Here is a 13,458-nt window from a genome sequence, read left to right as displayed (position 1 = left end):
AGGGGCGCCTGGGTAGCTCAGTTGGCTAAACAAAGGCTACAAAGACCAGCTCCTTTTCAAGAGGGTCCAAGTGCTGTAACTTTCCTAATAATATCCTCATAATTTTCTCAATAGCAGGATTAGTATTAAATCCCGGGGGAAAGTTGCAAGAACCCATTTTCTCAAGTTATTTAAAACTCAGACTTGACAGACTCCCCCCATTTATACCACAGTATGAACCTGGAGACCAGACATTCAAGGTAGCAAGGACATGCATGTACGTGGCTGCTAGCTGCAATGCCTCAGATCTTTTTTGAAAAGTGAATTTAAAATTATACAGCCCATAGGCATTATATCTGGCTTAAAGAAGATTAAAAAGTTAGATTTGAATTCATCAGAAGGAATGTGTAATATATCTGACAGTTAAGCTCAACTTGAATTTTAAATCAATATTTTAAAATATTTTTATTACAATATGCTTGAATTCTGCAAAGTTTTTAAGTTATCATAACTTGGAACATTTTTTAAACAATGCTTTAAAGGCTCTTAATTAAAATGTTTCTTCTTAGTTATGGGTTTTTTTTTTTCTTGCAGGGGCTTATGAATTATGTGTTGCTGCTCTACTAATCAAGCAAAGGTTTGTAAGGTTTTAGAGGCTGTTCCTTTCTTTTCTTTTATTCTTAGTCCAGAGTGTTAGCAATGGTTAGATGCTCATATATCACATCTCAAAATTTGATTTTCATTACAAAACTGGAAGGTTTAAATGGGATTTAAATTGTCAAAAAAATTGGGTCCACTCTCATGCTTTTTGAATCATGCCAGTAATTTGATCCTGTAGCTTAAGAATATTGAGAAAATGAGAGTATAAAGAAATATAGGGCTCAGACATCTCCTCTGAGGCCAATGATTTACCAGAACGACCCATAAGAGGAGACCCACCTCTTACCATAAGTAGCCTGAAGTGAGTGTTCCTTGGAAGAGAGGAGGTAAAGCCTTCAAAAAACCTGCAGAATATAATAACTCCTTATTATATTTTGGTCCCTGAGAACACTTGGGACAAAAGAACACTTCTGGAGCAGAGGGCGGACTGTGTATGGAAAGCTATGCTGTGCTAGGGTAACCACCAAGAACAGTCTCTGGCCAGGCCAGCCGGGCCTCAGCTTTCCTGTGTTCTCAGCACTGGGCTCTCCCACCTGAGCCGTGGGGAAGCAGGTCAGTCCCACCAGGCAAGAACAATAGGTCACAGCCCACTACCACGCTCTCGGAAAGCAGTATGGGGTCCAAAACCAGCACCACCCTTTACTTTTGGGTTATACCCAACCACCATTCCAATAACATGCCTGCCACACTGCTAGATTTCTTCTCCCCACATTGGAATCTGACCTCCATCAAATGCATGCTCTGTGATCCAGGATGTGTCACTTTGCTTCTCCAACTTTGTTTTAGTTACATCTGCTATTGTGATGATGAAGGGAGACAGACCCTTGCAAGCAGAGTGCTCAGCGCCGCCTGAGAGCCCAACGCAAGGTAAGTGGGGGGGGGGGGGGTTAGACCCCTGAGAAGGGCCCACCTCTTTGGGGCTGATACCCTGGGCATTCTGAGCAGACTCCTTGGTGCATTCTCTATGTTAGTTAAGTCCAGCACACAATAAGGAAACGAAATATGTCAGTGACAAGTCCAGATGAGAAGGGCAGAGATTTGTGCTTTCCTAGGCACCAGCTGAATTCTGACAACTAGACAAGTGAGAACAGGAGGACTGGACTTCCTTCTTTTTCTTGAACCTGAAAGTCAGGGAAGACCTCTCTGGAAAAGTGGCATTGCAGTCCCAGGGCAGAACCCCCAGATAGAAGAAAGGCTGAGGTGACTGGGTAAAAGAGATCCGATTCTGATTGCAATGTTTTCTTTATTGTTTTGAACTGCCTTGATCAGTCTCTTCTTGGAATCTCCAGAGAATATTGCCAATAGAGTACTGATACATCAAACTATAATAAGGATCATATGGAACCACGTTCATCCATTAAAGAAACATTCAATCACCACTATGTTCAAGGTTCTGTGTTGAGTGTCTAAATACCCAGCATCTTCCAGCTAAACCATCTCCTCTTTGGGCCAAGGGCCTCCCTGTCAGACAGATCTGAAACTCCAGCATCACCTTTAACTCCTCCTTGTCTAATTTCCCCCTTTTCCTGCTATCCTTACTCACTATATATCATATATCTAGACTGTGGTAGCATCCTTTAACTTGGCTCCCTGACTCTGGGCTTGAAATTGGGTATTAGAAAGGTAATTTGGAGTTAAAAATGTAGGATAGAATCTTGGCTAAGGGTTTAAGACTATATACGAATTCTTATTTTTTTATTTCTAAACAGCCAGTAAAAAGCACCTGGAAATGACCAATACCCACCATTGCTAGCAATTTGTATATCTCTATATATTTCACATAATTTTTAAAAATAAAATGATGTCATGTGCATAATTGGAAAGCCTTTATACATAAACCATGAGCATTTTCATGAAAATAAACTATACCCACATTTTTAATGGATACATTATTATATATACTATTGTATCACTATTCCTTAATTTATTTAGCAAATCCTTCATTGATTTACCTTTTTATTGCTACTGATGTTTTACTGTTATAAACATTATTATAGCAACTTACAAAATGCATAGATATTTGTACATTTCTTGGTGTATTTTCATCAAATAAAATCTCATATAGGAAGTTGCTGGATCAAAGAGGTATTTAAGGCTTTTGGTAAATAATGTCAAATTGGCCTCTGGAAATTTTATATCAATTTACACTCCCAAAAGTAGACTAGAAACATGGCTCTTTCCTATACTATCACCCAGTTATTAATATTCTTTAATATCTTTGCCAATCTGACAGGTGACAAGTGATATCATTATTGTGTTAATTTTGTATTTCCTTGAATACTAATGAGATTGAGCAATTTTTGCATATTTTAGGCTATTTATATTTCTTGTTTTTTGAGTTGTCTGCTCATATCCTCTCATTATACTGTATTGATTTACCTGATTTGTCTATATTAATTCTGCTATATATACATTAAATATTTTCCAACTTGATGTTTGTGTTTACCAATTATTGGAATAGAAATTTAAAATTTTGATTTCACCAAAACTGTAACACTTTTATTTATAATTTGTGACCTTAGTTTTTTTTTTTTGAAAGGCTTTTCCTATTTCCAGACTAGCAAATATTCATCTATTGTTTTATTCCAGTATTTTCAAAGTTACATTTACTACATTAAAATCATATTGATATTGAATTTATTTTGATATAAGGCATAAGATAAAAAAGTATATGTATGGCATCATTTGTTCTAACTTACTGATAAATCCATCATTTCCCCGCTGGTCTGAAATGCTGATATTATCACTGACTATACTCACACATCTGTGAATCTGCTGAGGATCTTTGAGGTGGGCAATTAGAAGAAAAGACACAGGGAGGTTCAGATATGAAGTTACGATAAGGGCGGTAATAGGAATGAAAGGATGGGGATTATGAATGCATAGATTAATAATGGATAAATCTTCTCTTCTCCTTGAAATGTGAAGATAATAAGGAGAGCTAAAGAGTAACAATAGCTTTTTTTGAACCAGAAAAGTGTCATGCATAAAACTGTGAAAAGCAGGAGTTGGTTGTGAAATAGAAGATGATGATTATTTGATCATTAAGATTTTGAGCTTGTGGTCCCCATGGGGCATCTATGTGATGGTGATGATGATGACGATGATGATGATGATGATAGAGAGAGAGAGCGAGCGAGCCAGGGAGAGAGTGAGGGAGAGAAAGTAAATTAAACTAAGATTCAGATGAATTTTATTGAGCCTCTCCTGTATTTCATAGGCAATGCTGCAATTTCCTGGACGGTTCATTGGCACTTGAAAGATTTTGCTTTCTTCCTCAGAGAAGTAAAGCAATAGCCAGGGGCACCATGGAGTCTGAGAAATGGCGCATCAGCTACTCCCTAGTCCTCCCTCATCCTCCTCCCTCCCCTCCTGCCCAGCCTTAGAGCCTCACATCTCATGTCCCTAGTCACCCTCCTCCTGGTGTGAGAGGAGGTGGAAATCCCATCCTGGAAGTCCATATGGAAGGTAGATAACACTGGAGAGGAGACAGAAGGGAAGAGGCTTCTGCAGGACTGGCACTCTGGGGTTATCTCCCCTAAACTTCCTCCAAGTCTACGGCCAGTGCAAGCAGAGGTTGAGGAAAAGGAGCAGGAGAAAGTGAGCGAGAGCCCCAACACTGCTCCACCACACAGTCTGGCCTCCACCCCACAGCTCACTCCTAGTTGCTCTTTCACAGGCTGGGGTACAGCCAGAGAAGCTCAGGGTAGCCACGTTCATGGGCATGAGAACCCTGCCTTCCACAACAGTAGCTGTAACAAGTAGAAGTGAAGTTTCCAGTGGCCTGATTTGGAATGTCAGACCTTTGTTCTATGGGAACATGTGAGCTGAGTCGTTCAGGGTCAAAGAAATGTCTGTGGAGATTTATATGAATGAAGAAGACTTTCATGGTCTGCTCCCACATGCAACTATGTTTCCATGGACAGTGTGTCCATGTTCCAGGTCACTGACTTGTGAAAAGACATTAGGACTGAGGCTCCTGGAAATTGGAAATGGGCTGTACTAAGTTTTCCAATCAAGCAGATGAAATAAAGAAAATCAATCATTGGAGACATACACAAACTTCCATACTTCATTGAAACATTACAGGCAAGGATTTTCCAAATTCTTGCTTCAAATCAGAGATCCTTGAAGTTGAACACTAGTCAGAAGTAGTAGAATCCGGTTATTAAAAATAAATGCTTTATACTTTTAAAATGTTTTTATTTTTATTTTTGAGACACAGAGAGACAGAGCATGAGCAGCAGAGGGGCAGAGAGAGAGGGAGACACAGAATCCAAAGCAGGCTCCAGGCTCTGTGCTGCCGACGTGGGGCTCCAACTCACTGACTGTGAGGTCATGACCTGAGCTCAAGTCGGACACTTAACCAACTGAGCCACCCAGGCGCCCCTAAATGCTTTATACTTTTAAATGTTTCAAATATACTTTAGCATACCTCTACTATTTTAACCCATGATGACCTTGCAAGAGATGATTTCCCCATTTTCTAGATGAAAGCTAAGACTAGGATGGACCAACGCACTTGACTGATACCATGGTTCAGAGCAGAACTAGGACTCATGAGGACCTTGTGTTCTATCCCCACTCTCTATTACCCCACCAACATGCTGCCATCCTTGAAACTCTGCCTTTTGAGGCCACTTTTTTTTTTCAATAGCAAATCTTCAGCTCCCAGACCATACATTTTTTTCAGGCCTCAGCATGGTTTATTTTGCTTGTTTGGCATGCAGGCATCCGTTACATATCCCAAATGTGAATTTACAGATATGATCCGAAGTCTGTTATAAATTTAGCGAAGTGGCCACACAGACAGAGCCTCCTTTTGATAAATGTAACAATTTAATGTCCTGGGAACATGAATAGGCCAGGATATAAAAGCTTAACGGATCATGTTTTACTACATAATCAATGAAAACAGAGAACATTGTACTCTTAGATAAATGTGTATAGTGTTCTTCTGTGTCTATGGACACTTTAGGACATACTTGTGATTTGTGGTAAATATAAGAAGGAAAGATAGCCCAACGTTTGTGAAAGATACTTTAACATTTTTTATAAAAATCACTCCTCTCAATATAAATAGCATTAATCAGAATTTCTTTTCAAGTTGCTCCTCTATGGCTATATTAATTTTACCATTAATTTCAACTCCACTTATGAAAGACTTTTTAGGCAGGCTTCTCCCTAGTTTTGGTGAGCAGATGATAAGGAAAACATACTATTTATGATATCAGCCTTCAGATGAAATAGGAAATGATATGATAAGGAGAGTTAAAAATGAGTCTACTAGGAAAGACACTAAGAATGGAATAAAAACCTGTGGGAAATCCAGAGATTAACCTAGGAGTCCTCCTAGTCTTGCCCAAGTATGAGAAGCCTGTGTTCATGCAGAGTTGAGTCAGACATGGGCTTGAGAGTGCAAGCCTGGCTGGCCCCTTGCCCTATCCCTTCTCCTCATACCATGTCCCATGTGGTCAGAAACAGGACTTCCTGTAAAGAGGGAAAGATGCCGCAAGTTGTTAGGTGTCCAGGTGCCAGAGTGGTCAACACACCCAAGCAAAGAAAGTGAGCTTGTAAGAATAAAACATTCTCTTTCAGGACACAGAATAAAACCATCTGGGAAGTGTCTGTTAGGACAGGTAAGCTGTTGCAATGGTGAGAGAGATAATTATTTGACTTTTATTTAATTTTTAAAAGTTTACTTATTTATTTATGAGAGAGAGAACATAAAAATGAGCAGGGGAGGAGCAGAGAGAGAGAGACAGACAGACAGACAGACAGACAGAGAGAGAGAGAGAGAATCCCAAGCAGGCTTTGTGCTGTCAGTGCAGAGCCCAACGCGGGGCTGGAACTCACTAACTGTGAGATCATGACCTGAGCGGAAACCAAGAGTCAGAGGCTTAACTGGTTGAGCCACCCAGGTGCCATGAGGTAATTATTCGATTTTTAAAACAAAAGATTATCATTTCCTCACTGCAATTTGCATTGTATCACCAGAGATGGAAGTTCTAGTTATTTTTAGAACATTTGTATTTTTACAGCAAGAAAAGAGCTTGGAGGAATAGGCTAAATCTGTCACCTTCCCAGGAGCCTAAAGTCCCCAAGTTCTGACATTCGTGGTTCCCTATCTCTCTGGTGGATGTGCCACTTAATTGTAGGCAGAAGCCACTCTGAAGCACTGAATTAACATTTTCCTGTCTCACCTTGCTCTCCAAAGAATGTTGGAATTGCACATCCAGGGCAGAGTTGAAGATTTGGGGGCACACATTTGAGATTTTAAAATTCTAAGTTTTTGAAATACTTACTATACATCAAATAATACAAAAGAAAATGAATAGTATTTGCCTTCTCATATTTCCTTTTTCATGATCAACATCATAAAAAAAATCCTCTTGGTATGTTTCTAAGTATGACAAATTACTAGCGTAGTAAATGAGGATAAATAAGACATCTAAAATTAAGCTGATTAAAAATTCAGCATTTATATGCGAATCAGTATAAATTTATAGACACATATGTAGGTGTCCAATGTTTCGGTAACATATTACAATTACTAATGGAAGTTGTCTATATGGTAAACATTGGCAACTAATACCTTTTTAGGATTACCATGAGGAAAACAGATTTCCATTTTATTTATGAGCGAGAGAAGTTTTATTTTCACTTTTAATGAAATGTTGGACTCTGAAAATCCAATGAAGATAAAACATTTTTATTTTGGCAACATTACATATTGAGTTATTTATTTTGGGCGGAAAAATTAGCATAATTATTATGAGTATTGATTGAAATAGGTTCACTTTATAAGTGAACAAAGATCGTATTGGTTTCTTATATGGCTTAAATATTGTCATGTTAATACTACACATGTGTATAATGTGCTATATATATTTTTTAATGTCACTAATTGACTAGAGAATTCTGCATCTGAGACTTTTCTTACCATAAGGCCCAAATCAGGGAGATAAACTTATAAGAGTAAGGAGCCCCAATGAGAAAGGAAATAGAAAATAGTATCTCAAATTCAGCTAATAATCAACTCTTCTTCATAATCAACTCTTTGTTTTATAGGTCTTCAGGAAATTTGTGAAAACATAGATTCATATCCTTCATAACCTATGAATATATTATTATTAAAATTTTTTTTAATGTTTACTTTTGACAGACAGACAGACAGACAGTGAGCAGGGAGGGGCAGAAAGAGAGGGAGACACAGGATCCAAAGCAGGCTCCAGGGTCTAAGCTGTCAGCACAGAGCCTGATGCAGGGCTTGAACTCACAAACTGCAAGATCACGACTTGAGCCAAAGTTGGATGCTTAACCGAACGAGCCACCTAGGTGCCCCACTATGAATATATTATTATTAATTTTCTACTTTGTTTTACAGAAAATCAAGGAAGCACTTTGAACAAAGTCCAGAAATTCAACAGCTGGGAAGGCATTATGGAGAAAGCAATTTTGATGGGTTTTCTTCAATTTTCTCTAAAAAGAGCCAAAGAACTGATGAAATTTACTCTTAGACCAAATATTCCTTTAAAAACATGAGCACAATACATTCACCAAGAGACATGTGTTAAAACATGATATCTACTTACTATTTTTTTTGGTTTCTAAACTAAACTGACATGAAACTAGCTCTAAAAATATTTAAGAAATGGGTATGATTTTTTATAGGAAACATAATTTTCTCATTTGAGTGTTGGTACCTGCTCATTTTCTTCACCTAAAAGCAACCTCTTCCTATTGTAATGGTCCCTTGCCTGTCACTGTCCATTGTCAGCTCTAGCTATTGCCATCTTCCCAACAGACCAACTTCCTGGATGCATCTTTTTCACTGGCCAGGATGTGTTGCATTCATACATCTTTCTGCCTTAAAGATGTAGCCTCCTTGGGGGGACATTAAAAAACGGTGTTCCTGTCATGACTGCTGTAACTTCCTTTTCTCTGTTGCTTCCCAACCACAGGGCCATTACTGGGCACCATGTCCTCCCATCCACCAGAATCAGGAATAAGTATGGAAGAGTTCATTTCGGTAGAGCAAACAGATATGGTGTTTCTGTTCTGCGCCAGGAACTGTGGTGGGTGTTGGGGTGCAAAGTGAAGAAATAATGTTTAGTCTCAAGGAGCTTATGGTTCAATAATCTGTCTCAAATTATCCTTCAGTGTGATCCTATCCACTTTGCTTGCTCCTTTCTTGTTCATTACCTGTGCAAGCTCTCCTAGGCTTGCTTCATATCTTTCCTCCCTTTGTTCTTTAATCCTGTAATATCTTTCTTTTTAACCCCATTCCCAAGTGTTCAGGAATACAGCTTGCAATGGAGGTCTCAGAAAGGCTTTCTGAGCTAAATAAAAGAAGTTATAAACATTTAACTGTTTTTTTTTTTCTCTAAATTACCAGATCAAAAGCAGCAATAAAGCAAAAGATCACATCACATTATCTGAAGTGTTAATCTGGGGACAATAGGAACCTCTTAGTTTCTTGATTAATTTAAAATTTCTATGTAATTGATTGACAATATATGATCTTAGTTACTTAAAAAAATTTTTTTAATGTTTATTTTTATTTTTGATATAGAGACAGAGCATGAGCAGGGGAGGGGCAGAAAGAGAGGGAGACACAGAATCTGAATCCGAAACAGGCTCCAGACTCTGAGCTGACAGCACAGAGACCAACGTGGTTCTAGATGTGGGGCTGGATGCAGGGCTCGACACAGGACTCAAACCCACAAACTCAGATCATGACCTGAGCCAAAGTCGAACGCTTAACCAACTGAGCCACCCAGGCGCCCCTGGTCTTAGCTACTTTTTAAAAAATCAAAACAATAATCACATTTGAAAACAATTTAGGGAGAAAATCTAATGGTTTATGGAAGATTTGTACATCTTAAGAATTTTTTTGGATGAAATATTAAAACTGAGACTTGGAAAAACCATAGAATGCTCATATCCTTGCTTAAATAAGAAAAAATTAAAAGAGATTTTTCTTGTGCCTATCCCCAACAACAGCAAGAACCTGTAGATTTATAGTTTCAACTCTAAGGAAATTGGACTTCAGATCTGCAAAAACAGAAATAAAGAACATGGAAAATGTTGCAAAACTAAAGTATTTCTCTAGATTATTTAAATTATTTAAGACAATAATTTTATTTCTCAGAAACATGCATACTCTGGCCTGGTACCTTAGGAGACTCTCTCTCTTTACCTTTCTTGAACTCAGGTAGGACTCCCTCCTCTGCCCTGTAAAATCACTGTAGCTGTGGTTTCCAGAGACTAGAAAAATTAAGCCCTAGATGTTGAATAAATGACCACTTATAGCATCTCTGAAAGTAGCCTAAACCTTATCTCTTCTTCTTTTTTTTTTTTCAAGTTTATCTATCTTTGAGAGAGAGAGAGTGAGTGTGTAAGTGCACATATTCTAGCATAAGCGGCAGGGGGTCGGGTGGGGGGTGGGCAGACAGAGAAGGAGACAGAGGATCTGAAGTAGGCTCTGGGAAGTCAGCACAGAGCCTGATGCAGGGCTCTAACTCACACACCATGAGATCATGACCTGAGCTGAAGCCTGACGCTTAATGACTGAGCCACCCAGATGCCCCAAACCTTATCTCTTCTAATTAAACAAACAATTTCACTGATTTCCCCATATTCCCCCAGTTTCCCCATATTTCACTGATTCATGGTTTTTCTGTTCTCCTCTCCACTTATTCTTACTATAATACTATTATTTCTATTGTTCATTGTAAGCATGTAGTATTTCAACTACATTTAGAATAAATAAGCTTCTTGCAACCTGGTCTTGAAACTTAACCACGATCTATAGTAATACATTATGAAGAAATATATTTAAGACTAACAAGTGATTTGCTACAAAACAGAGTGTTTTAAGCTGGAAAATATTTCTAACACTATAGATATTCATGTATGGATTTTGTACTTAGGTTCATTAATTTATAGTTTTACCCAGAATATTGCTTCTTAGGATCCTTTAAATTTTAGAACTCATATTATTATGTAATTGGTAATAAGTCACTTCACATTCAACATACAAAAGAAGTAGGTGTTAACAGTATAGCTTGTAAATCAATTCTGATTAGTCCATGATAATTGGTTGGATTCAATATTACGACATCAAGCAAGTGGTCCAGTACTTTTGCTCTTAAAAACATGCAAATTGGATTGACCGAATGGGAATAGGCTGCTAAATTTCCATCATGTTGGTTATACTATGTCAGAGTATCACACTTCCCCAATGCTACCTTATGACAACTCACTCACTATGGCTTTTTGCCTTCTAGCATCTTTTTCAGGGTGTCCTTTACTTCTGTGTTCCTCAGGGTATAGATCAGGGGGTTGAGCAGGGGAATGACAAGACTATAAAACACAGAGACTACTTTGTTGTACTTCCATGAATTCCCTGCTTTGGGTTGCTGCATGTACATGAAAAACAGCGTTCCATAGAAGACGATGACCACAGTGAGGTGGGAGGCACAGGTGGAAAAGGCTTTGCACTTGCCTTCAGAAGACTGAATTTTTATAATGGAAAGGAGGATGCAAATGTAAGAGATGAGGACAGTCAGGAAGGATCCACTGAGATTCACTGCAGAGAAGATCAAGAGCTGCTTCTCTTTGGTGTGGGTGTCAGAGCAGGAGAGGGCAAGGAGAGGAGGGTCAGCGCAGTAGAAATGGTGGATGATATTGGAGTCGCAGAAAGACAACTGAAAAGTCAGAACTGTTTGTAGTACAGAGTTCAGGAAGCCGTAGGTATAGACGCCTATCACCAACTCCTTGCAGACCTGCTGAGTCATAACGGCTGGGTAAATCAGGGGGTTGCAGATAGCCATGTAGCGGTCATAGGCCATTGTGGCCAAGAGGAAGCATTCAGTAGTGGCAAAAGCACTGGAGAAGTACAGCTGGGCAAAACAGCCTGAAAAGGAGATGGTTTTTTTCTTTGCCAATAAATTTTGTAGCATCTTGGGCCCAATGGAAGATGAGTAGCAAACATCGATGAAAGCCAGGTGGCTAAGGAAATAGTACATGGGGGTGTGGAGCCTTGGATCCACCTTGATGAGTAGGATCATGCCAAGGTTTCCTACCAGGGTGATGAGATAAATTACCAGGAATACCACAAAAAGGGGAAGCTGCAGCTCAGGACGCTCTGTGAATCCCATAAGGACAAATTCTGTCACTGTGGTACGGTTGCCTCTTGCCATTTTGTTCTCTCTCTTGTTGGGAAAAAAAAAAAAAAGAAATAAGGCTTCAAAATGATTAGACTAAACAAAAAGGTTCTTACCTCTTTGTTCCAGTACCAGATGACAAAAATTTGGCTTCACAATTCCAGTGGCTAAAGACTGTCATTAGTCATGGGGCTTTACTCTGCTCACTCAGAGGGTTGGAATTCATTCACTTTCTCTTTTGATGGAAATTGACCAATTGACCTCCACGTAAGTTGCACCAAGTTACACTCCCAAAAATGTTGTACAAGAATGCCGATTTTCCCACCAACCCAAAATCTTATCAAATTTTAAACCTTTGCCCCCATGATGGTGAATACTGGGCAACTCAGGTCCTCTTGATTTTTAAAAATGATGAGTAGGGATTAGCATTTTCTCAAACAATTATTTGCATGCGTATTTCTTTTTCATGACCGGTCAGTTCAGTTCCTTTGCTAATTTTACTATTAGGTTCTTGATCTTCTAAGCATTTTATTTACAGGGCCTCTTTGTTTATTAAGGAGATTAGCCATTTGTTTGCTACATGTATTGCAAATTAATTCTTAGTTTGTCACTTAACATTGGTATGGTATTTTTTTTTCTTTCTGCTACGCAGTAAATTTTAAAGGGTTTTGCCAACTTTATCGATCTGCTTTCTGAATTCTGATCTTTGTGACATAGTTAGATACATTTTTCTCTATTTAAACTTATTTTAAAAAATGATCTCTTGCTCTATTCTAGGGCTTTACGGATTTCATTTTTACATCATTATCTTTGCTTTATCCAGAGTTTAAGTTTGATATAAAGAATGAGGTAGTCAACTCATTTTACTTATTTCCCCAAATAGCTAGCTGGGTGTCTGTCCTAAGGCCGTTGGTTAGTGAAACAATTTTCTGGTTGATTCTGCTGATTTAAAACTCCAGCCTTAATGTACAGTAAAACATTCATAAGTACTTGGGTCAATTTCTGATTCTTTTTCTTTGTCCTCTCTTCTAGAACAAGGACCAAACATTTAAGTCCGAAGCTATAAATTTAATTTTAATATCTGGTAATATAATTTCTGGCTATTTTCACACGTATATTTTCAAGATGAACTTTGGCATTATTTTAGCAAGTTCCAAAAAAAAAAAAAAAATCCTGTTTTCACTTAGAGTGCTATTGCATTGAATCGATATGTTAATTTGCTGAGAATTGACAGCTTTACAATCAAAACTTCTATAACTAAGGAATGTATGTATTTATTAATGACGTCCCTAAATAGTCTTTCCTTAGAGTTTTCGTTAAACTTTCCGGATAAATATCTTATATTGTTCTTTAAAGTCTATTCACGAATGTTTTATTTTATTAACTATTGTAAATGAAGCTTTTTTTTTCATTTTGTGGTTTATTTAAGTACTGTTTACATATGGAAAAACTACCAATTTTTGAAAAATTGATTTTATAACTATCTTCTTTACCATAGTTTCCTATCATTTAAAAATAGCTCTTAGTTGATTCTTTTGGGTTTTCAAATATAGATTCATATAATATGAAAAGGATATGAACTTTTTCCCTCATTTCTGTAGAGCATCTCTCATTTTTTTCACTTTTTAACTTGTATTGGCTAGTACTT

The 13,458-nt window shown here is 38.0% G+C and overlaps 1 protein-coding gene and 1 long non-coding RNA gene across 2 annotated transcripts; one reads left to right on the top strand and one right to left on the bottom strand.

Annotated features, from left to right (window-relative positions):
- The first annotated feature begins 569 nt into the window (after positions 1-569).
- On the top strand, positions 570-8,299 carry LOC122199924. The gene is made up of 3 exons (XR_006193657.1): positions 570-616; positions 1,426-1,506; positions 8,027-8,299. It is a non-coding gene; the product is annotated as an uncharacterized LOC122199924 (long non-coding RNA).
- Positions 8,300-10,910: 2,611 nt separating this feature from the next.
- LOC122199922 (olfactory receptor 1030-like) lies at positions 10,911-11,852 on the bottom strand. The gene has a single exon (XM_042905309.1). It carries the CDS (start codon positions 11,844-11,846, stop codon positions 10,911-10,913), a length of 936 nt encoding a protein of 311 aa, XP_042761243.1. The 5' UTR covers positions 11,847-11,852.
- Between the last annotated feature and the right edge of the window lie 1,606 nt (positions 11,853-13,458).

Source organism: Panthera leo, chromosome D1 (genome assembly GCF_018350215.1).
Source record: "Panthera leo isolate Ple1 chromosome D1, P.leo_Ple1_pat1.1, whole genome shotgun sequence".
In the NCBI taxonomy this organism is placed as follows: Eukaryota; Metazoa; Chordata; class Mammalia; order Carnivora; family Felidae; genus Panthera; species Panthera leo.
This window is presented reverse-complemented; position numbering and strand designations above follow the sequence as displayed.